Here is a 23,241-nt window from a genome sequence, read left to right on the forward strand (position 1 = left end):
TCAACCAAAAGTAAAACACTTTTCTGAGCGAAGGAGATGTTAAGTAGCTAGAACCACTTGGGCAATACAGTTGGACAAATGCTCCACACAAAGGCCTCGAGATAGACCAGAACAAGGGATTCCACGTTTTCTTTTTTAGATTTCAACACTTTCAGCCTTCATCGACATATAGCACATCTATACTTCATGAGAGCCACCTCAGAAAAATATCGAAAAAGGTATTGCACTGTAGCGCATTTGTTTGGATCCAGCTGCTTGTAAATACTGTTTTTCAGCTAAAGAGAGCACGAATTAATGATCTAGAGGGGGATAGTTTGTCCCTGGAAAAGGATTTGTTGCATCCCTCCTGCAGAGACACGGTTTTAATTCTTGCCAAACCGCTTTTAGTTCTTAACGTGTTGTGTATTTTACATCATTTGCGGAGTTACAACACGAAGGACACCACAGAGGCGATTTTTTCTGGTTTAATATGAATAGAAAAGTAGGCAGGTTATTTCAATGGAATTATTTTCATCGTTTTAATGTAAAGAAAAAAACCCGAATAGCATGGCATCCTGCCCGTGACGAAGTATTTTCTGAGTGTGTGGGGAGAAAACGTCTGGGTTTATTATATCCAGTACCGAAGGGGGGCGGGGGGCTACAGCGGCCTAGCAGCCCCCCCAGGTCAGTCGTGCCACGTGGTCCGTCTTCTGCTTCGTGTTTTTCACAAAGCCGAGGAACTCCAGCTCCGACACCGCCCGGATGAAGCGAGCACTGCGGGTAGGCGTTGAGGAAGAGAACGGAAGAGTGGCCGTCTCCTACTGCACAGGCTTCTGCTCTACACCGCCGGCGGCTCCCACCTCCCCGCACTCAGCTCCTCGGCACACTTATTATTCTGGACCGGAAACAGCTTGAGTTTCCTCACCCGTCAAGGAGAAGCACCTCAGGAGCTCAGGCCTGCCCGCACTCTTAATTTCAGTGCAAGAGAAAAGTTCCGTGTAAACACGTGTTGATTAGTGGAATTTAGAAACCTGGCCTGCTCGGGAGGGTGTGGTTACAGAGACAGCAGAAAAGAAGGATTTAGACTGGAGGAGGGTGTGGGGGCAAACTCGCCTCCGGGGTGGGGGGGCTGGCGTCTGCTTCCTTTTTTGTTCAGCCCGAGTCGTTAATAAAACATTGAACTCATTATTTTCTTAGATGTATACAAAATGTTGCTTAACTTCTTCTACAGTTGATAATTCCAAATACCCACTTCATTTAAGGTAGTTGCTAAAGAAACATCCCAGAGCCGAAGAATGTAACGAAAAGAGATTGTGAGCAAAAAACCAAATGAGATAACATTGCGTTTAAAAAACAATACTTGTTTCTTTACAGAAGTGTCATTACATTCATGTCTGTGCAAACCGACACAGAAATACTGTTTCTTCTCCCTTCAAATGACAAGTTTCCTGTGTAATTCTAAATTCAAATGTATTTGATGTAAGCACAAGAAGAAAGTTTTTGTGCTTAAATATTCAGTGATTGACCAACACCTACAGTAACACTAGCAGTCAACCAACAGTAGGTACAGGTCTTACTGTGAAGGCATCGTAAAGCTTTTTCTGTTCAACGTGTAAAGATTAGGCAACCTATCAACATGTTTCCATGCTTAACATGAAGAATGAAATAGGTTTAGAAAGCCGTATCTGTTTAGGAAATGGTGAAAAAGACACGTGGTTAACCTAAGAAAGCACAATCACTGGGTGTAACAAGACCCCTACGCGTGCTCCTTTTGACCAATTAATTTACACAAAGAGGAGCGTGATAATATTCTCCTGTTGTTAATGACAATGGGACATTGCATATACAGTATATTGCAACATATAGTATTGATATAATTGGCAATATTGTTTACTAAGTAATTATTGCAATTAAACACAATGTTATCTCATTTAAAGGCAATATTATCTTTTTTAAACAAATGTTCTCCTGTAGTTTGAACAGGCTTCCTTAGGAGGGCTCGGTTTGGAACAAGACAGCAGCCCCGACCAACACCCGCAATTGAACCCCAATCCTCCTGACAATATAGAGAAACTTCCACAGCGAAATTCTTGCCACCCATCTCCACACAGACTCATGAGCATGAATGCCAAGCGAAGATGATTTAGAAAAAAAATCAATAAAGCCTTGCCGATAAAATCGGATTTTGAAAAGGGCAATCTCTAACCAATGGTCCGTATCAAGATAGCCCTCAAAAACTGAAGCTCTGAAGCTTTTACGGTTTTAAATTAACTTCTTTAACCTTGGGGATACAAAAAATGTTCCAAGGAGAATGGACGTTTGGGTCTCAAAGCACTGTACCTGCATTTCTGTATTTCTAAAAGATGTTTTTTTGAAACAACTGAAATATCCACTTCTGAAACCCAGCATACAGTAAATATTAACAGCAAAAAAAGACTTTCAAGCTCTCGCGAAAGTGAGAAAGGATACTGCTTTTCTTCGTCAAATGTCCCAGCCTCAGTGCCATCACGGTCTTTGCCTTCAGCTGCTGCGACAACTGTTCTGTACGCCTGTCCAAAGCAAACCCATGCACACGAGTGAGTCCTGCAGTGCAGCACTTTCACACACGGCAGAAACCTTCACCAGCTATACCACAAGAACTGTGCGCAGAACAATCAATGCACATCCTGATTTGTTGAAAATATGTGGGCCACATACAATAAACAATCTGTTCATTTCGGACTTTAATCTATACATACTCTATGGTACTGCTCCGTTCTTTGAAATCTATATGAACTGAAGGGTGCCTAATACCTAAGATGACGTGTGTAAGACATTACTGGATTACAAAAGACAGCGGTCAAAAAAACAGTTTCACATTCTTTGCTTACGTGCCTTCATTTCTGCACAAATTTACTATAACATGGGTTAAGACCATGCAATGTCTATAATCCACCCCAATACAATTTTGTGTCCTCATCTTCCTGGAGCTTTTGGTTGAAAAGCCCACCAACACCCAGACCTCGCCCCTGTGCAGTTTGCTCCCTACCTCCAGCCAGTCGTACAGGTTGATGAGTCTCCCGCACTCCAGGTGGAGTTTATACACAATGCAGATGTCTGGAGCTGCGTTAGAAATGGCCCCTTCTTCACTCTTCAGCGCGTCGTTCTGCAAAATCGGTGTTTTTACAACTGGTGAGCCGTCTTTCCTTCGGCAGGTTCAACGGGTAGCACAGGAATTTTAGAGACAAGCAAGAAGACGCCAGATTTGCAAAAAACAATCTCTCGGCGCTATCATCACAGCAGTGGCAGTGTGCTCTGAAATACCATTTAGAGTGCTGTACCAGAAAAAAAAGCACTTGAGATAAACAATCAAATATTAAATATATTTAATCATTTTGAACAATTGTGCTCACGACATGACTACTTCTGAACAATACCTGCATCTGAGGCTACCCTACGCACAGGGCAAGGACTCCTGAACTAACTGCAACTGCACAGATTACAGTTACGCTCTGCCACTGATTTTTTAATTGAACTTGCAACTGAAAAAGCACATCCTCCCTTAAAAGCTGAAGAGCTTGTATGCAAGGTAGCTCAAGATGAGTGGCAATGAATTAACGAAGGCACAATATATAGCATTCTAAACCAGAGGTTAACAATCCTCGTCCCGTGAAGTCGCACTTTTCGATTTGTATCCCTCCTGAGCACTCCATTATAATAAATGAGCCCCTAACAGATGAAATTATAGGTTTAATCTGAGCTCTTTGCGTTCAGCTCCTAAACGTGCTGGAGGTTGAATTTTAGCTATTGGCGGCCCGTGAGTAAGGTCTCCAACGTTCCAGTGGCAAGAGATCTCGCCAGGTGTCTGAGCCGAGCAGCCGGCTGGTTCAGTTAAGGATCTGTTCGACTCGAGGGCTGGGCTGCGGGGACCTGCTGCGAGACCGTGGGGCTCCAGGACCAGGGCTGGGGCCCCCCTGCGCGAAGAGAAACGAGGCGGGGGGGCATCACCTGGAGGTAGCAGTAGGGGCTGCTGAGGGCGGTCTGGATGGAGGTGCGAGGCGCAGCGTTCAGGCGGCAGCGCACAGTGCCGTGGGAGCTGTAATAGCACACCTCGTGAAGAGCCTGAGCTTCCGGAGGCACCAGGTGCTTTCTGGGAGGAGAGACGCAACACAATAGTTACATTTACAAAAACTGCCAACACCTGTTTCATTAGGACGAAACCCAGAAGTACTGTACCTATACATCACGCAGATTTAATAATAAAATAATAATAATTATTACTAATTGCTTATACTTATATAGCGCTTTTCTGGACACTCCACTCAAAGCCCTTTACAGGTAATGGGGATCCCCTCCACCACCACCAGTGTGCAGCCCCACCTGGATGATGTGACAGGAGCCAGTACCAGTACCAGTACACTCCCCACACACCAGCTCTCAGTGGGGAGGAGAGTCATGAAGCCAATTCAAGATGGGGATTATTAGGAGGCCATGATTGATAAGGGCCAATGGGAAATTTGGCCAGGACACTAGGGTTACACCCCTACTCTTTTCAAGAAACGCCCTGGGATTTTTAATGACCACCGAGAGTCAGGACCTCGGTTTTATGTCTCATCCGAAGGACGGCGCCTGTTTACAGTATAGTGTCCCCGTCACTATACTGGGGTCCCACATGGACCGCAGGGTGAGCGCCCCCTGTTGGCCCCACTAACACCTCTACCAGCAGCAACCTTAGTTTTTCCCAGGAGGTCTCCCATCCAGGTACTGACCAGGCTCACACCTGCTGAGCTTCAGTGGGCTGCCAGTTGTGAGTTGCAGAGTGATATGGCTGGTAGCCACCTAGATTTACTGACTTTTCAAATCAGCCACATGCTTCATTATCGGGACAACTCAGCCAAGGTGAATGTCAACACACACTGATGTTTGTAAAGCAAATTTAAAAAGCACGTACTTGACAAGTGTTTCTATAAAGTCGAGGGCTTCGTTTCGGAGAACTTCAAACCGGCTAAGTTTTTTCGTCCTCCTGGATTCTTTCATCTCCAGCAAAGTCTGGAACGAGAAGCGTTTGCTTCTTGAAGTTTACAGATAACACTAAACATCTGCAGTCATAAGGATAAAAAGTGATGGCTTTATCAGAAATTGATGCATTTCAATATTTATTCAACGTTGGACCAATCTTTGTGTTGAAATTGCTGAGTCTCCGCAACACTTGGAGGTCATGGGTGGACAGTGAGCCCCGACGTCTAACAGTTCAAAAAAGGAGCACATTTTCACATTAAACATGTTAAGAAAGAAAGCTTCATGTCAGCCACAGGCAGAGGGACATCCCCACTCTCGACCTCCGATGTGCCCAATGTTGTGGAAATGGACCAGGTTTGTGAAACCAGCATTTTGTGCTTCTACACCAGGTATTCAGTATCAGTGGTAACAATTCTTCACTGAGATAAGTGAAATCAAAGCCTTCACAGGCAGTATGCTGCTAATGCGATGGTGTTGTATTATACGCAGACACTACACTGGTGTGCTATTTTGATGCAAACAACAAAAATACAGTCGTGATCCATCAAGCAAGAGAGTAAATAACTCTCTGCTCTCGAAAGCACCTGCGGCTCATGTTGGATTGTACTCGGGGTAAACTGTCCAATAACACAAAAGAAGCCCTCATCGCTCGTGAACATGATTCCCTACCTTCTGCAGGTGGAACAGGTCCGTCTTCTTCTGCAGACGGGGGCGCGGGGAAGCGTCTTCTCCTTCCTCTGTGCACTCTCCCTCAGCAGAGCGGTCTTCTGCGCGGACAGGAACACATCAGGAAAAACCTCCCCCCACCGCAGCTGAGGAGCTAAGTCCCAGGAGGTGAACTCGGCCCCAAGCCCTTTCTCCGACACCTCACTCACTTCTATGACGAAGAGCCGCGGGGGACTGAAGGTGCGCCCCTGAATGCTCACGCGCTGGGATTAAAAGCGTCTTGGCATGCTCACGGATGCCATCCCTCGATAGTTATGGCTCACAGACAATATGCTGTCTGTTGTTGCTACTCCTGCGCTGCTTCGTATCCAGTGGCTAAGTGTGGGTCGGCAGAGAATTCCTCAAAGAATTGTTCATTCTCCAGTCACTGTTTGATTCAACTGAATATCACCTCATCTGTCCCTGTGCAAAAGTAAGGCCATACTGTATCATGTTCATTCATGTTGAGAAGTCTCGACTCAAAACGGGCAGGGTACCCTAAATAAGGAAAACGTGACAATGTTTCTGTTTTTTCAGAGCTTTGTACTATTAAATATGTTTCATTTAATCTTTCCCTGTACAAAAACGACGGTACAAGGATCATAACACATTCATTCACATTAAACAGGATTGATTCAAAGTGGGCCAAGTAAACTAAATTTGGCAATAGCTCCCTCAGTTTGTTAAAAGCTTTGTACTGTTAAATACTTCATATTTCAATGTACAAAATACACTCTAAGTAAACAAATATTCATCAGTGGAAATGTTATAACAAAATAATAGATTTATATTAACACTTTGTACCTAGTATAAATATGGATCTAAAGCAGCTTAATAATTTTTTTACAGAAGTTTGAAAACTTATAATATTCTCAAGGGCAACTTTGTTCAGCTTTGATAGGTTAGAACACAAAACTACCCCTGTGAAACACAGATGAGAAATGGGACACCCCGAGTGGGAACCCCCATATGAAGGGCACGAGACTGCAAGTGTGGATACTGGGACACAGCCAAGGTCTCCTGCACCCTGTGTACCAGGGGGGTGCGTCCCATCCAGCTGCCCACTGAGATAAGGAAAGAAAGTTCCCCTTTCACAGAAATAAATGCAACAAGTCTCCCTTACAGAGCTCCAGCTGCCAGTGTGGTATATCCTTACCCTCCCTAATATCATTGTCAGGTCTACAGAAGGCGTATCTAAATGGAGGCCTACAATAAGACTACATGTAGTTTTTATTCTTGCGAGAAGCATGAATGATCTGTAGCGGGCGTTAGAAGCACCATAATTACAACCCAACACCGTTTTATGTGCAATACAACGGCGATTCCGTAACTTACTGTCCAGCTGCTCAAATCTTCCGATGAAATCGTTCAGTTGTTCCGACACGCATCTCAGTTCCTTTGACTTGACAGATTCCAGAATTCCTGAGCATTGCCGTAAAGCTGCCACAAGCTCGTCTTTCGCCAGTATCCTAGGAGAAATCACAGTGTAATCTATAAACCTGGCGTTAACAGGAATAAGGTTAAAAACTGGAAATATTAATGATACTGACCCCACAAGACCAATAAGGCATTTCATGTAAAAGGTACCACATTCTAAAGTTACAGGAAAAAATGTATGGGATACGTAATGTATCACTTGCATGGAAAAATATTTTTTTCCAGTTGTATCATGAATGGGGGGGGGAGGGGCGAGGGGTGGAAAGGGAAACTAAAAGTAATAGACAGACCCAGATGTCACAATATGTTGCTGTCCTGGAGACCTCACACTGGCTTCCTGTCAAATTCCATGTGGACTTTAAAATCCTCATGCTCACCTATAAGGCTCTGCATGGCTTGGCACTTCAGTACCTGTCTGAACTATTATCGCCCTACTCCCCACCTAGCAAAGTTCACTCTTCTCATTCTGGTCTCCTTACTGTCCCCCAAGCCCGTCTACATTGTATGGGTGACAGGGCTCTGGAAGTCTCTCCCTAAGGATACTGGAAGCTCTGGAAGTCTCTCCCTAAGGATACTGGAAGCTCTGGAAGTGTCTCCCCAAGGATTTCAGAGCGTTACCTTCTCTAAACTCCTTCAAATCCAGACTCAAAACCCTCTTCTTCAGAAAAGCCTTTACTGAACTGGTTCCATTCTTTACCCCTCAGCTCCTACTTTTCTTAGTACCACCATCCACGGTCTCCTCTGTGTATTGTAATTGTGTTTTATCTGGTGTATTCTTTTTATTTATTGTTGTTGTCATTCTGTAAAGTGCTTTGAGAAGCCACCTTTAAAGGCGCTATATAAAATAAAGTTTATTATAATAATAATAATAATAATAATAATATTATAGGACAGAAAGGATCAGAGGTCATTTTGGCTTCAGAAGAGTTACATTACAATCACCCCCCACCCTTCACACTCACAAAACCCAGACTTTTCTCAGTTCCACAAATTGAAATAAAAGTTTAAACTTTGCTGGAACCAGTAATTATCTTGTAGGGGAATTTTGCCCGCGAGCACAACAGAGTACTCTACTTATAAAAGGCCGAAGACGGAGAGCTGTCTCACGGGAGCTGTGCCGTTCGAGTTAGATAATGAGGTCTTTCCGTGACCCTCCGTCGTCCTCCCACTCGTCAGAAGTCTTTTCACCCTCCCCTCTAAAACCATTTTAGGCACGGGCGTCCTCGACAACGAGCCTAGTCTCTCCGGACACATTTACCTCAGCAGCTGGAGAGCGGAAGCATACTCTTCACATTCCCAAACGTTCCTCTCCAGACAAGTGACATGCAGCTCTCGGATCTGAGGAAAACAAAAAAAAAAACCGGACGTGAAAGGATCTAAAACCGACTACTGGGCAGCCGGTTATGCCAGTGCGTGTGTGTGAGATGGATGAGGCAATCATTTTTTTTTATTCCACAAGTGGAAAATGACCCTTTGTATCTTAACAAATTAGTCTAAAGCAGAGCAAATGAGACAGGACACTCGTTATTCCTCTGTCTCAAGCAGCTGTATATCCACTTGCATTTGGTTTCCGTTTGTTTTCTTTAGACCCCACTCTTGGCTATCAGCTTGACACTGAGCAGGTATTTGGTATTTGAGTTGATAGGGTCAATTCCTTCGAGAATTTTTTCCAAGACTTGAGACCTCAAACTGCCAGGTCTTTTCCGTGCTAAAGAGACTGAGATTTTATCCTCTGAGAAAATCTAATCTTGCATCTAGCAATCAGGTATTTCTCAAATCATGTGATGCAGTAACAGAAGTAAACAGGTGAAAAAATCTCCTTTTAACTTGAGAAAACTACTTTTCTTTTTCTTTCTGTGTCATACAGTCTGTTGCCTTTGCAAATTCCTGAAATATTTTACAATTTCATTGAGCGTAATCCCTCTTGCATCTTTCCGTGCTCACCTGTTTACCCAAGGGGTGCTTTGGAAGGGTGGCAGTCAGGGTGTGCAGGCACCTGAGGACAGGGTAGTACTGCTTGTGGTAAGTGTGAAGATCTCGAAGCAGTCTTTGACACACATCCTCAAATGAATTTTAAAACAAAAGAATACATCAGTCTACCTCACAAACCACGCTATCGAACAGCACGACGTGAAAACTAATTTCACTCATTATCGAGCTCAGAGGATACTTTAAACTCTGCGATGCTAAGGTTTTGTCACACAAAATCTTATTTCAAATAAGGAGGTCAAGCCATGAAAAGAATTCACTGCAAATGTATCCTACAGATGCCCATGCCAAGAACGCTATCCACTGAACACCTCAGAAAGAGATCACATCCTTAAAAAAAGGCATTTTAAAAGTCAAGAGACACATGACAGCACACAACAATCTACCTAATGTTCCTTTCAAATTTTAATAACCTTAAAAAATTACCTGAAATAAAAACCTCAATAAAAATAAACCATACAGATTACAATTAGGGAACTGTGCTGATCTATGAGTAGTTCAGTCCCCTTCCAAATTATTTACCTTCAAGTGCTGATCATTTGTTAACAACTCAATCTGCTCTTGAGGTTCCTGATTTTCAATGTACCTGATGAAAAATGATGATCAGAACGTGAGAAGCAGTATTTGGAAAAAGTCTATCTGTGAACATGGTAAACTTTCAGCACAATCAGAAACGTTCAGATCTCTCTGAGTGAGCAAAAAAAAACTTTTGTTCTAAGATATACATTTAAAAAGGCACAGCTACTAATTATAAAGTGCATGCATTTCTCAAATATGTAGAGAAGCTCCACTTTATATAAAATCATAAAACATATATTGTGCACTTTTCTGCATTTCATCATTCTGATTCGGCTGTCAAGTTGCATATTGATCCAAAGATGTTTTCCAGGTCTTGAAAGATTCCTGGGACTCTGAAACAAGCTGGGCACTTTGTTCCAGATCCTCCCAGATCCTTTTTTCCCAGGAAGTATCTCCTGCCTTGGGCTCCAGCAAGGAAGGCAGTTTTGTTACCTGCATTATCTTCATCAATAGCTTCAAAGTTTAAAAATTTCTGCAAATCCTCAAATATTGTAATTTTACATTGCATTACATTGGGGTGGTGGCTCTGTGGCTAAGGATCTGCGCCTGTGGCTGGAAGGTTGCCGGTTCGAATCCCGCGGATGGCAGAGGAATCCTACTCCGTTGGACCCCTGAGCAAGGCCCTTAACCCCAGCTGCTCCAGGGGAGACGTATAAATGGCTGACCCTGCGCTCTGACCCCAAGCTTCTCTCCCTGTCTGTCTCTCATGGAGAGCACACTGGGGTATGTGAAAAGTCATACCTAAAACAAAAAATTGTATATGGCCAATAAAGTGATCTAAGTGACATACCATCCTTGAGCTGTTAAAGAACTCTGTCCATGTTTACTTAAATCCTGACAAATGCCCACAGAAAATCAGTTCCCATTTGAGATTATTAAAATAGACTATACTAGCTTATATAAGCAAGAAGGTCAAACAAAGTTTCATCTGACTTTTCATCAGCAGATGCCATGGAGCTGGTCCAGCATTAGATGGTTACTGTACATGCCCTGTACAGTGACTGAAAGGCAACACTCTGAGGTTTTGATAGTTTCAAATGTCATGGGAACGAAGAACCCAAGTTCATGAGTAGTCTTTCTGTAAACAACTTCTGCTTTCCCTTCAGATAAAAAAAAAATTTGAAGAAAAACTCCAGTTCAAAGCTAACTTTGCAATATACAGTTGATCCAGGGCGAATCTTAATTGAGTCAAAAATTAAAATAAAAACAACAAATGATGGTTGGACAGCTTGTTCCAGTCTCCATGCGGCCCTTTTAGTGTCCTTCTAAAAACACAAAACCCCCATAATCCTTTACTTGATTCCTGTAATTTTCATGAACTTTTACCCAAACCTATCTCCATTCATTCAAGAAAATTGTGTGGTCACTGTCAGTCATTGAGGTGGGTTCATTGATTATTTGTTCTTTACATATGACAGGGTACAGCCTAGAGGTGGTGCGTGCCAATTAAAAAAAAATAAAAACCAAATATCAGAAGAAATCCAACGATTCTACACACATGATGGGAAAATGCACCGTTTCCCTTACTAGAAATTTTGTAAATGAGTTGCTTTTCACAAGAACTTTGTGGTTTAAAAAAAAAAAAACAACCGAGGGAATATTAGAAACTGCAATCAATAAAGTATTTTAAGTTCTACTCATTTACCATGCATAATGTAGAGAGGGTGAATATTGTAACCAAAACCCCATTAATATGAAGCTGGAGATCTAAAATCGAAAGGGGCCTTTATTGTGCAACTGAAGAAAAGCGACAGCAAAGCGGCAGGGCTGCGATGTACCTCATGAAAGACGGCAGCCGCCGCACTCCCTCACAGTTCTCGTGGCTGAGCTGCTGGGCTCGAGACAGGGCTTCTCTTTTCTTGCAGCACAGCACACTCAGGGGCGAGTTGTAGAAGTGCTCCAGCAGGGCCAGCTGCCAAGGCAACAACCCCCGTTCAACACAAGCAGACGCAGCGAAGTCAAGCGGAGCAAAATCGCCCCCCGCAAATCGACACTGTTCACGTTCAAAGGGCAACTGCGCCCACAGTTTCTGGGGCTGGTTATGGAATCTCGAAAACAAAATAAATTAATTGACGGTACAGAAAAATCTGACAAAATCTGCAAAAAACGTGAACTTTGTGAATGCAGCGTATGGTCGCCGTGTTGTCGCAAACCCCTGGTCTCACTACGGGCAAGAGCACGTGTTCACAAGAACTGTGACATGAATCGGCCCTTCCTGCTCACTAGTCACTTTGATGACTGATGTACTGTAACGTACGAGTGAATAAGTACAGGTTGTGCAGCAGACATTTCACTGCAGAAATGTTCCAACGTGATCTGCACGCAGAGTTAACAAGTAGTATTTGCTGGCAAAACTGTCTTCGAAGTCAAGAGCAATAATTCTATTGGGTGAAAGCAATGTCTTCACAAGCCTGCTCGTTTACAATGTAATAAGATGTCATCTGACTTTTTATTGCCTCACTCTGAATTGCAGAATATGGCGCTTTGCGTACCTGGAAATTAGGTCTATTTTGTGATGTAAATTGGAGGTTTTACAAGGTACTGTGCACATTTTACTTTCATTGTGGTTTGAAATGCACTCAAAGCTGATTCTTTCGAACCTTGAAATATAGAAACAGTGTTGCAGTTCCCCTTTAAAGGGCTTAACATTCCTTCATAACCTTACAGAATAGCAGGGAACACAGGAATGAAAGATTCGGTATAAATAACAAGGCACATCTTTTTACAATTTAAGGAAACTACAGAGTAAATCTGAGATTGGTGATGTCTTTGGGATTTTCTTTTGTGTGAGCTCTACAGATTTCCAAAATCAAGATCAGATCTCATATGAGGGACAGTTTGAGAGTAAAGACAGTGAAAGCTCTATCTTATAAACTACCTATTTATATATATATAATAATTAAATCCATGTCATAACTGAGAAGAAATAAAATCGGATACTCAAACCCACTATCTTAATGGAATGAATCCTCACACTAGGAACCTCACTGAACTCCCAGTATCACCTGAGCTCAGTCATATGTAATGGCAAAACCAGTAACATCTTTCACCTCTACCTCACCTGCAGGCCTTTGATGAAGTTCCTCACTGAGAAGTCATGGTACAGAAAAATACCAATGAGAACACGCAGCACCTTGCCACTCAGCTTGAGAGGGAACTGAGTGGTCAAAACAAGCTGTGGAGGTGAAGGGAAACAAGAGTTTATTCAACGTGTTTGATAGAGCAAATCAAACACAAAGGCAAAGGCTTTAGAGTCTTAAACATCATACAGTACAGCCCCATTTGAAAGTCTCATCGTGAATATTGGTGATATGTTTTGTTCAACATGGAAAAACAAATCGGTGACTTATGACCTCACCCTGCTCAAAAATAGAACTTGGTGTAGAAATCGGAGTCTGGCCTGGTGCTATTACTCCAGAACTGGCTTAAGGGAATTTTAAACAGGCAAGTGCTGTTGTGCATGACCCCTCAGAAATAGCTGAAAGGCGGAATAACATAATCAGGAATAGCCACTGGGTGACAAGTGGAATGGTGGCTCGTAAACCTCTGTTCATGGTATAAACATACTGGTCTCTGACTATACAACCCTCTGTAACACTGCTGCAATTCAGGGCACTGTGGGAAATACACCTCGTACTTCCTCGTGTGCCTCTCCTTTAGTGTCCTCCGGGAACATCCATTTCTGTCACCATTAAACTCATCTCAAACCATCTGTGGACTGCACTGTGACTCCTTGCAGTCCTACACTGGGATAGCAACCTTACCACCTATTTCCCACAATTTTCTCAGGTGTCCACCTTCGGTTCTGTTACAGCACAGAGATTCATCTACAGACCTTTTGTCCACATTTGCCTAAATACTGACAAACTGCCGATAGCAAAATCAGTCCCAATTAGAGACTATTAAAATTAGTCTGTACTTTAAAATGAAGTATAAACAAAGTTCAAACAAGGTTTAATTTTGGCATCCCCTTTATTTTCAACTACAATAACTAAGACATGAAATAAAAAATTCACCTGCCGAATTTTGTATGAGACAATTAACCACCAGCTCCTGAACACTGAAGTATTATTAAAGAAAAACAAAGATACACAATTTAAAACATTAGCATTAAAGCTGCAAACGTACTACACCTCAGTTTAATGGGAACAAATTAAACAGCAGATTTTGTCAAGCAAGTCGGAACACAATCCGCTTAAACAAAACTGACAGAGTGGTCCTGTGACCCAAAAAGACATCTCCGACAGGAAAACACTGGGGGTCCACCGCTATATCTGGTGGACACAGATCGCGAGAAGACAACTCACCGTCCAGTGTACAGAGGTACGATTGAACAAACGAGACACAGCCTTTATCAGAAGGCAAAACCCCAAAACATACTGATCTAATACACAACTCCACAGGAAGTTTTCACTTGGATGTTCCCATAGCAATGGACAAAGACAGACCCCCCCCAACCCAGCCCCACTGCACAAACCAGAAACATCAACCCCCAGTCTCTCCCCAGTTACAGAGACGCTTCTCGTTCAGAAGGGGAGCGGAGACTTGTGCAGCAGAACCCAGTGGTGACAAACAGGGGCTGAGGCTGATAAACAAAGCTCGGGTGCGTCCATCTTACCCAAGATGAGGAGCAAGACCAAACAGCCCAGTTAAACTCCAGAGTGTGCCCAATGGCCAGTCTGTCTTTTTGGGACTGGCCATTGGGCACACTCTGGAGTTTAACTGGGCTGTTTGGTCTTGCTCCTCATCTTGGGTAAGATGGACGCACCCGAGCTTTGTCCGCGTACAACAGCTCCTTCAATATGGTCCCACTACGTGGACGATCGCGGCGCCACGCGGCTGCTGTGCCCCAGCTCGGCGCTCCCCGGTTACCTTGTCGATGACCATGGCCAGGTGCTCGGTGCAGGGCACAGACTGGAAGAGCTCGATACACAGCAGGGAGGACACGGAGTGGGGCAGCACGTGGTGGATGGTGATGGGGGAGGTAGCAATCCCAAAGACGAAAGTGAGGGGCAGCTTCTGGATGTACTGGCTGGTTTAGACGGACACGAAAGAAAGCAGGGAGGACAGTTTCATTTCTCAGGTCTCAGGTTCACGTTTCTTGACCCAATGTTCTACATGGGACTAGGATGTTTAAGCCACCAAGCTAAAATGAGCTAAGAGGGGATGAAGGACCTCCTGTTCGGAACCTGCTCGATGTTTAATGACCGAGGTTCGTCTTAGAAAGGCTGAGATCAGCGAGTGATCACTAACAGCACAATCTAAAAAGTAATTTTTCGCTCCGTTTCTCAGCATGTACACTGTTCTACTGTGGTCATGGAAAACCTCTAACCCTTAAACCATTTAGTTACTGTAAGTTTCTAATGTGCTCAATAGATGATTCGCGAGACTGCTATCTTTCACTCAGATGCCTTGTCATTACTCCCCCTCATTAAATCATTTTGGTCGTAAGAATTGACAATTAAAGAAAAAAAAAAGCATTAAATTTCCTGGGGTACAGACATTAAACCGTTTCAATACTTGCACCATTCGGCAATCTCCTGCACAGCTCTTCTGGAAAAGTTTGGAAGTTTCGTTTTCATTATTCTTCTGGAAAAGCAATCATTACCACATATTTCCAAGAGGTCCTCTTTACACCATTACGCCTCTCATCTTGTTCTGAAATAAATCTGGCCAGCAGTCTGGGTTCTAAAAGTCACGTTCAACGGTCAGATCGCTGCGAATGTCAGAGTACAGCTGCTGCTGCCTTTTCACATCACATCCACCTCCTCTTCCTCCTTTCTCTGCTCCTGAAAGTTTCCCTAACTCTGCTTGCGATCAGCGGTTTTGGTCGATAGCCCCTATAAAGCAGTGTCGCTTCCAAGCAGCCTGCTGTGAATACGCTACAACAAGTGTAGGCCGGCGTGTGTGCATGGACACCCGCTCTTTACATTCCCCATGTGCCACAAGACTCAACTTTCATGCTGTGCCACACACATGTTGAATGAGGAATCGTATAAAACATGTTACTCAGAAATCTGCTCGGTGCTCGCCGGTACATGTTGCCTCTTGGGAATGTCAGAGTACAGCTACTGCTGCCTTTTCACATCACATCCACCTCCTCTTCTGTTGCGTTGATGAAGGGGGCCAATTGAACTGTGGGGCCCAGGACAGCTGCCCCCTAGCGACTGCACCTGCAGGTCCTCCCATCTGCACCTACAGTTGTCTTCGCTGCTACTATCTTGCACCCAGAGAAAACCCACATGAAATTAGGGAGAGCATGCAAACTCCACCAGGTTAGCAACCCATCTGGAATTTGAACCCAGGGTCCTGGGGAAGCAGGGCAGCCATGCCAACCACTGTCCCACCATGCTGTCCAACACTAATTATTTCACAAAACTTCGATGGCTCAGGAATGTTTGTGAATGCAGATGACCTTGGATAAGAGGTGCCAGACAAGCAAATAACCATAAGAAGAAGAAGAAGAAGGTCTGGAAAGCTCCAGCTTCTAATTTCTTACCTGCAAATGATGATGAAGTCTTGCAGCACTCTGGGGTTGAAGCTCTCGAAGTCCTTAAAAATCACCACAACGGGCGGGCCCTGTCCGACACCGTCACCAGGAGAACCGCGGCTCTTACACGGAGAAGGCACAGCAGCTTTCTGGACAAAACCAGGCACAAAGGAGGGACACCATCACACCCACACCCTTATACAGCGTGCACTGTATGTAACCAACACTCACACATCTCAGTGGAGCTAAAGACATGGGCACTTGCATCCCGCGTCTGAACACGGCTAGTTCACCTTCAGTTGTAACTGCACCCTGATAGGATGAAACCTCCTTCAGTTGTCTGTGAATAGACACCCTTCATCAGCAGTTCATCAGTTGTGTCCTGCGTTTCTCATTATACAAGCTGTGCCAATAACATCACGGACCACTCCTCTACAAAGATGTCAAACTGTGCCGTTTTGGCAAAAGGAATGAAAACAATTGTGTAAGGGTACCAGTGTATCGGACAGATATTAAACTCGTGGTCTGATACTAATGAATGGGTCTCGGGAGAAAACTGTTAGGAGAGGGGAAAAGGGATGTAGAAACGATGTAGAAATAAATGAGAGGCAGTTTTAGCACTCCTACGCACAAAGATCAATTTGTACCTCTGCCTGTAGGCCAGTGCTCTGCAGCAAGCGGACATCAAGGAACGTGAACATGGACAGTGGGCCTGTGTTAAACCTCTAGGTAGCAGCTTGCTTGCATGATCACAATATGTCTTAACATTGCTTTGGAATGGTCAATACTGATGAAGAATGACATTTGACACCCAGCCGGTCAACTCAAAGTGCCCCAACTAGCTCTGTCGGTAGAGCATGAGACTCAGTCGCAGGGCAGTGGGTTCGTGTCCCATGTCAGGCGCCAGGTTCTCTAATAACCCATACAGGGCGGCAGCAGGGGTGGGGTGGTGTTGACGGTGGAGGATCACGTTTCCGTGCCAACTATCTGAGGGTGAAAGACACTGGCTCGACGGCACTCCTACTACCACCACCACCACCAGGTCAGCTCAAATCTTACACCTGCATTCCAAAACGTTATTTTTGTTTTCTTACACCTGCATTCCAAAAGTTATTTTTCAGCGTCCCCGATTTCCACAAGTCATATAACATTCATTCCACATCTACAGCGGTAACTAAAAGCCGTTACCGTTTCTAAAGAGGGTGTCTGGCGAGACATCTGCTTTCAGTATCCCACAGAAACGCATCTCAAAATAGCAACCTTACAGCTGGTAATAATATACTTGAGGGAATAATCTAATTACAGACGTTTATCATCTGTTCCTTTATTCATTTTATTTACAAGTAGTGCAACAGTATTACATACATTTATATTAACTTAATATGATGTGTATGGACTGTTCTTCTAAGACATTGTTGGTCCTTGCGTCTATTTTCTTTGCAATTTTAAAAATAATTAGAAGTAGTAGTTTGCATGCTTTTTTTTAAGCTCCCAAAAGGATCTTGTGATGAAAAAACTGTCGCAATGTACACACTGTACACTGTACACACTGTCGCAATGTTGCATCCCAGAAAATCCAAAATGCGAGCTGTGACAAGGGTTTGGGATGGCAGTCTCTCACAAGTCACGTGCACGAGCTGAGACCCTGGTCCCTACATCAGCAAAAGGATGCGCATGGCAAAAAAAAGGTCAAATGATGGGCAACTAAGCATATTCTTCGATTATCAGAATTATTATTACTTGAATCTATCCACTTAAGGAAGAAAGGACTGAAGCCTTCAAAATACAAGAATAAATTAAGGCGTGCATTTTGGAAAGAAAATCTGTTTACAACAAAAGCCCAATGCAAACAATTTCTGTGGCTCTGCTGGTGAAGAGATTAATTCACCATCTGCTGGCATTTCACAATCAGGCCAGACTAGGAAAACCAATGGGGGTCACTTAACATCACCACAATGCACTCTCTTATCACTGGTCGGGAATTTCAGAACCGCAGGCAGATTTGCCAAGACAAACGTGGTTCTCCACTACCCTACACTTCAGGAGAACTGGTTCTCAAGACGAAGTAAGAGAACAGCTCACAAAGAACGAGGAAAAACAGACTGACTTCTGTCAGCAAAAGCTCCCAGGGCTACCATAGCTCTGCTCCACTCAAAACAGTCTATCCAAAGCAGAACGGAAACTCAACTCGTCAACTCAGTCTGTTTCTTCAGACCTCAACATAGAAAAGACGCGTCCGCGTCCTACCTTCTGGACAGCCTGGTACCAGTCGCAAAGTGTGGCCAGGGAGCAGTGCGCCCGTTTCCTGGGCAGGTCCGCGGCCTCGGACAGAGCCGGCTGCTCCTCCTCTTCCTCATCCAGAGAGACAGTGCAGCCCATCAGCTGCAGGAGCACCTTCTGGACCATCTGCTTGAGGGCTAAGACCACACACACACACACACACACACACACACACACACACACACACACACACACACACACACCGGCGGCATTAAACACTTTCCACGGCAGGACGCCTGCCAGTCCAGGTCAGGTCAGGTAAAGACTCAAGGCCAACGCCAATCGAACTGCAGACATGGAGATCACGATCACGATCACGTGCAGTGCTGGTCACCAAGGGAACTCCGCTCATTTTTACACATAAAACACTTTACAGACCTCCACCACTTCAACAGAGTCGCAAGAAAATAATGATTTCTAATGAGGGCTGCCTCAAACCTCCATGACAACACATTCCAGTACAATTACTGAAGCCAACTATTTGTTCAATCAGACCGTCGGTTCCGATTACTGTAGAAAACTGCACGTCCTGACACAGATCTCCCACATATCCCTTAACTGAACTATCTGCAACGCACCAGAACACTCCTTCGACTGCAGGGAGACCACAAAGGGCGTCGCAGACTGCTGCAGAAGCTCAGACAAGCGCCGAAGGGTCACGTCGTGGTCAGGCACGTTGACCCCTTCAAGAGGAAGACAAGAGAGGCAGGCTGCTTTACTTTTCAGACGGATCGGCTGAGACCTATTCCCGTCATCACCTGCAGTAGCTCTGCACAACACTCAAAATGTTCAAATCCTATCTGAACCATCAGAAGGGGGGAAAAACAGAAAAATGACACTGAATCATTACTCGGGATTTACCCCTCTTGATTTTCTTCACATATAAAGTGCACCGCATCACTAAAATGTTGTTCTCTTGAAATCTTTCCACAGTGTTTATCGTCTGAATCCTGGAGGACTCTTCAGCCTCATTCCGAACCCGTCAACCCCTAAAGCATTAACTGACTTTGTGCTTTTTGAATAATAAATTCTCTTGCATTTAAATACTGACATACAGTCAACCAAGGCCACCCGTACCGGCAGGTCACTGCGTCGCGCCCGACAGGACTGACCTAGCACCAGAGCCGCAGTGGGGATCTCGCTGGACCTCATTCGGGACGCCCAGTCGTCCGCAGTCGACCGGGAGGTGGCCGTGGACTTCCGGGCGAACTCCAGCAGGCGGTCCAGTATTTTCTTATTGAGTTCTTCCTGAAATACCTGCGTACGAAAGGAAGTGCCAATCTGGTTTTAAAAAAAACTAACAGACCAAGACAGCTGGAAGGATTTGCATTTCTCTTTTTAAAAAAATCAATAAATAACGGGAATCGCAATTTTTTGAAACCCTCGTGATTTTGAACTGGCCACTGCTGACCACACAAGGGGAGAGACGACGTTGACAGACACTCGCCGTGAGGCGCTGTGAGCTCCAAGGTGACTTATAGTACTGCCAGCACCACGTGGAGAAAAGAGTCGGGGTGTTACCCCGGTGTCCTGGCCAAATTTCCCCCTGGCCTTTACCAATCATGGCCTCCTAATAATCCCCATCTCTGAACTGGCTTCATCACTCCACTCTCCTCCCCACTGAGAGCTGATGTGTGGGGAGCGATCTGGAGCACTATGGCTGTAAAGTGCTACATTACCTGTAAAGCACTTTGAGTGGAGTGTCCAGAAAAGTGCTACAGTATATAAGTGTAAGCAATTATTATTATAGCACCATCAGCACCACGTGGAGCAGAGACCAGAAGACAGGAAAGTTTACATGGGAGGGGAGGCTATTCCTTCCATTTGGCAGCTAATTGACCCCAAGTCCGCTTCGCGAAGGAACTTGAGTTATTGGCTCAAGCTATCGGGCTTTGGCCTCATGGCTGCTTGTTCCAGACTCCCACGGCGCTACGAGCAAACAAGGGCCTCGGTTTCAGAAGCATGTCCACACAGTCACTGAATGGCTCGTGTTTCACCGCGTCATCTCCTGCTGACGTTCCCTCCAACCTCGCAGGCCCTCGGCAGGTGGCCAAGAGCGGTGTCCCGTTCAGCTGTGGGGCCTGCGCAGGGAATCGTAGTGTCTTTTGGCCGTGAAAGGTGTGGACCTGTGGGTTATGGCTTCAATGTCATGGCAAGAGTCCTCACCTCAACCTCCGTCTTCATCTGTTCCCATAGCGACTGACAGGTCTGGAACCGCAGTGTGCTGGTCTCCGGGTCAATGTTGTCATTTTGAAAGTAGTCCTCTGAAAACCAAATTGAAAACATAAAACAAATAGGTTGTTTTTTTTTTTGGGGGGGGGGATAGATAGCCTGTCACGCTGTGAGTAAATAAATAAAATACATACAGCTTTAAATTGTGGTTACTTTGACACATTTTACTAACTTATTAACTGCTCCATAGAATATTTCCATAAAGTATGCTTTTCAAAAACTAGAATGCAGCTAGATATAAACAGCTAGACATTCTATACCATATTTACAAAGTTTCAAAACCAGTCAAGAGTAAAGTTCTTCTGAAGTTCATATAGTATTCAGGAATTATATTGCCTTAGCCCAAATCGTCCCATAGTCCAAACGCAGCCAGATCTGTGCAAATATCTCTTGTCTCTTATCTCTTGTCCACCCAGCACCCACCTTTCCAACAGCCCACTGCCAATCCAGTTGACAGTTTTGCTGTCAGGGCTGTAAAGCTGCAGGGGCTTGTGTTTCACACCTACCTTCTCCACCACAAGCCCCTGCAGCTTTACAGCCCTGACAGCAAAACTGGACAACTGGACATCTGTCAGGCCATGCTTATTAGACGGCAGGCACCCGCCAGGACCAGAGGTGGACACACTGACGGGCATGAGTCACACCTGCGTGATTTCAGGTCACATGGTACTACGCCAGCAATCCGTACCAGCTTGGCCTACGTTTGTATTGCTAAACCTGCGTGGAGCCATAAAACAATCTGAACTCATGGGATAGCATTTTTACTGCCTCTCAGCCTTTATATAACAATGGTATCAGCAAAACATAAATAAACAAGCTATTATTGTAACGATGTCTGAAATGAGGTGAGAAGTCTATTAATAAAACAAATCTAGACTTCTGATTAGCAAGTATACTCTGTGTTATTAACACCATCAGTTAAACAGCAACGACGACACGTCCGTAAGGCAATGTGATCAGCACTTGAGAGGGAGCACGAAGATCACTCACCTATTGATAGAGTCCTCCTCCTCTTCTTAGAACTTGGCTTAAACACAAAGCAGCCCTAAAAATAGATGTTTAAAACATATTCGGCGCAATCAGGGTTTTAAGGAGTTTAATTATTCAGATATTTGTGCACTGTTTTATTTTCATTTTTCTTAATATCAGACAGAGGCAGCGAAGAAAAAGAAGGTCAGAAGCGCGCAACAGGCCGCCCGGCGCTCACAGGCCAGACGGCATTCATCTTGACAACCTCAGCAGACATCAGCATGGACCGACTGGCAGCCCAGCCCGCTGGTCTTAAAAGCAAAGCACAAGGTGTACTTTCCCACAGCATGTTGCACTGCTGCAGTAAGCACGTAATTCACCCCGATCTGAAAGCGCAATGCACATGTACTAAGGCCCATGAAGTCCAGCAGGTCCTGGAGCTCTGGAGGCTGCAGTCCAGCTCAGACTCCTCAGGGGTTTACCTGAACTCAACACGGCACAAGTCAGGGAACTGCAGTTTCTATTACAGTTCACGAACCAACCAATCACTGCTGACAAGTATAATACAGTGATAAGAACTCCATGAAGTATCTGTGCACTTAGAAAATTTAAGAAATATAAGGAGTGGGATAAGCCTAGTTTATGCTAATCATAAACCATTCAAATTAGCTGGCAGCGTTTCCTAACAGGCATTCAACACTAGGTTTGACACAAAGTATTGACCTGGACGTCACAGATGAAGCCATAACATCGGCCGAGCCTTGTATTTTAACTAAGACAGAGCGCTCACAAAGTGTCTGTAATCTCGATAATAAGTTCACCTGTGTTGGATGATTTGGAACAGGACCATTCAACACAGAAATGCAGAGCCCAGGTTCTTGACTGCTATGGTTCATGGTCTAATTGTCTATTTGTAAAATTTCTGACTAGTGGGTCAGAATTTCGCGTGGTCTCCCGGTTATTAAGTAGGGAGAAGTAACAGGTTCACCAGCCCAGCCCTGTGAACCATCCGTGAATTCCACACCCTGGCCGTTCAGACGTCCAAAATCTGCGTCCTTTACAGCCTCAGAAACGTAAAATGTAAATTGCTTTTTGCAGCTTTCCAAATGCTTCAAGTTAAGTTCACGACATTCTACTGTAAGATGGGCTGAACACCACTTAGTGCCTAAAATTAAAACAACAATGTAGAGATAATGATCAAATAGCATCTAGACACCTCAAGTCCTAATTCCAACATTTGCTCTAGTAATCAAATATGTAAGGGATACAAAAACAGAGCAAACGCTTAGCCCCCAAACTAACTTACTACCTTGCATAGAAACGCACGATTTAAGAAAACAATGTTCTGACACTCGGGTGAATTCACTTTTATAAAATATTAACCATTTTTTAAAATGATAAGAATACTAATATGAAGAAAATATTTCAGCCTTACTTTCGACACAGAAGAAGTGGCCATCTGTAAGCTCTTTTAGCCTTAAAAAGAAAACCAACCCGTCTCTCAAAAATGAGCAGCGCAAACGTGTTTTCCCGCGGTAGTGACGTATGAGGTCACGGTGGGCGGATTCGGAGACGGAGCGCTT

General features: G+C 44.4%; 1 protein-coding gene across 1 annotated transcript; it reads right to left on the reverse strand.

The window, feature by feature from the left end:
- Nucleotides 1-448: 448 nt before the first annotated feature.
- On the reverse strand, nt 449-23,206 carry orc3 (origin recognition complex, subunit 3). The gene is made up of 20 exons (XM_069196462.1): nt 23,094-23,206; nt 21,680-21,734; nt 20,624-20,721; nt 19,570-19,714; nt 19,036-19,140; nt 18,425-18,594; nt 16,187-16,326; nt 14,560-14,719; nt 12,749-12,862; nt 11,466-11,599; nt 9,631-9,694; nt 9,064-9,180; nt 8,378-8,457; nt 7,018-7,151; nt 5,647-5,744; nt 4,910-5,007; nt 3,967-4,108; nt 3,008-3,124; nt 2,449-2,528; nt 449-753 (listed from the first exon to the last, which is right to left on the reverse strand). The coding sequence occupies exons 1-20, from the start codon at nt 23,115-23,117 to the stop codon at nt 648-650; spliced, it is 2,181 nt and encodes a 726-aa protein (XP_069052563.1). The 5' UTR covers nt 23,118-23,206; the 3' UTR covers nt 449-647.
- Between the last annotated feature and the right edge of the window lie 35 nt (nt 23,207-23,241).

This window comes from Lepisosteus oculatus, chromosome 2 (assembly GCF_040954835.1).
Source record: "Lepisosteus oculatus isolate fLepOcu1 chromosome 2, fLepOcu1.hap2, whole genome shotgun sequence".
Classification (NCBI taxonomy): Eukaryota; Metazoa; Chordata; class Actinopteri; order Semionotiformes; family Lepisosteidae; genus Lepisosteus; species Lepisosteus oculatus.

Coding starts and splice junctions, on each gene's coding strand:
- orc3 (XM_069196462.1), bottom strand. CDS start 23,117: ATGGCCACTTCTTCTGTGTCGAAA. Junction 20,722..21,679: donor GAGGAGGACTCTATCAATAG/GTGAGTGATCTT, acceptor TTTGGTTTTCAG/AGGACTACTTTCAAAATGAC. Junction 8,458..9,063: donor AGCACCCCTTGGGTAAACAG/GTGAGCACGGAA, acceptor TGTTTTCCTCAG/ATCCGAGAGCTGCATGTCAC.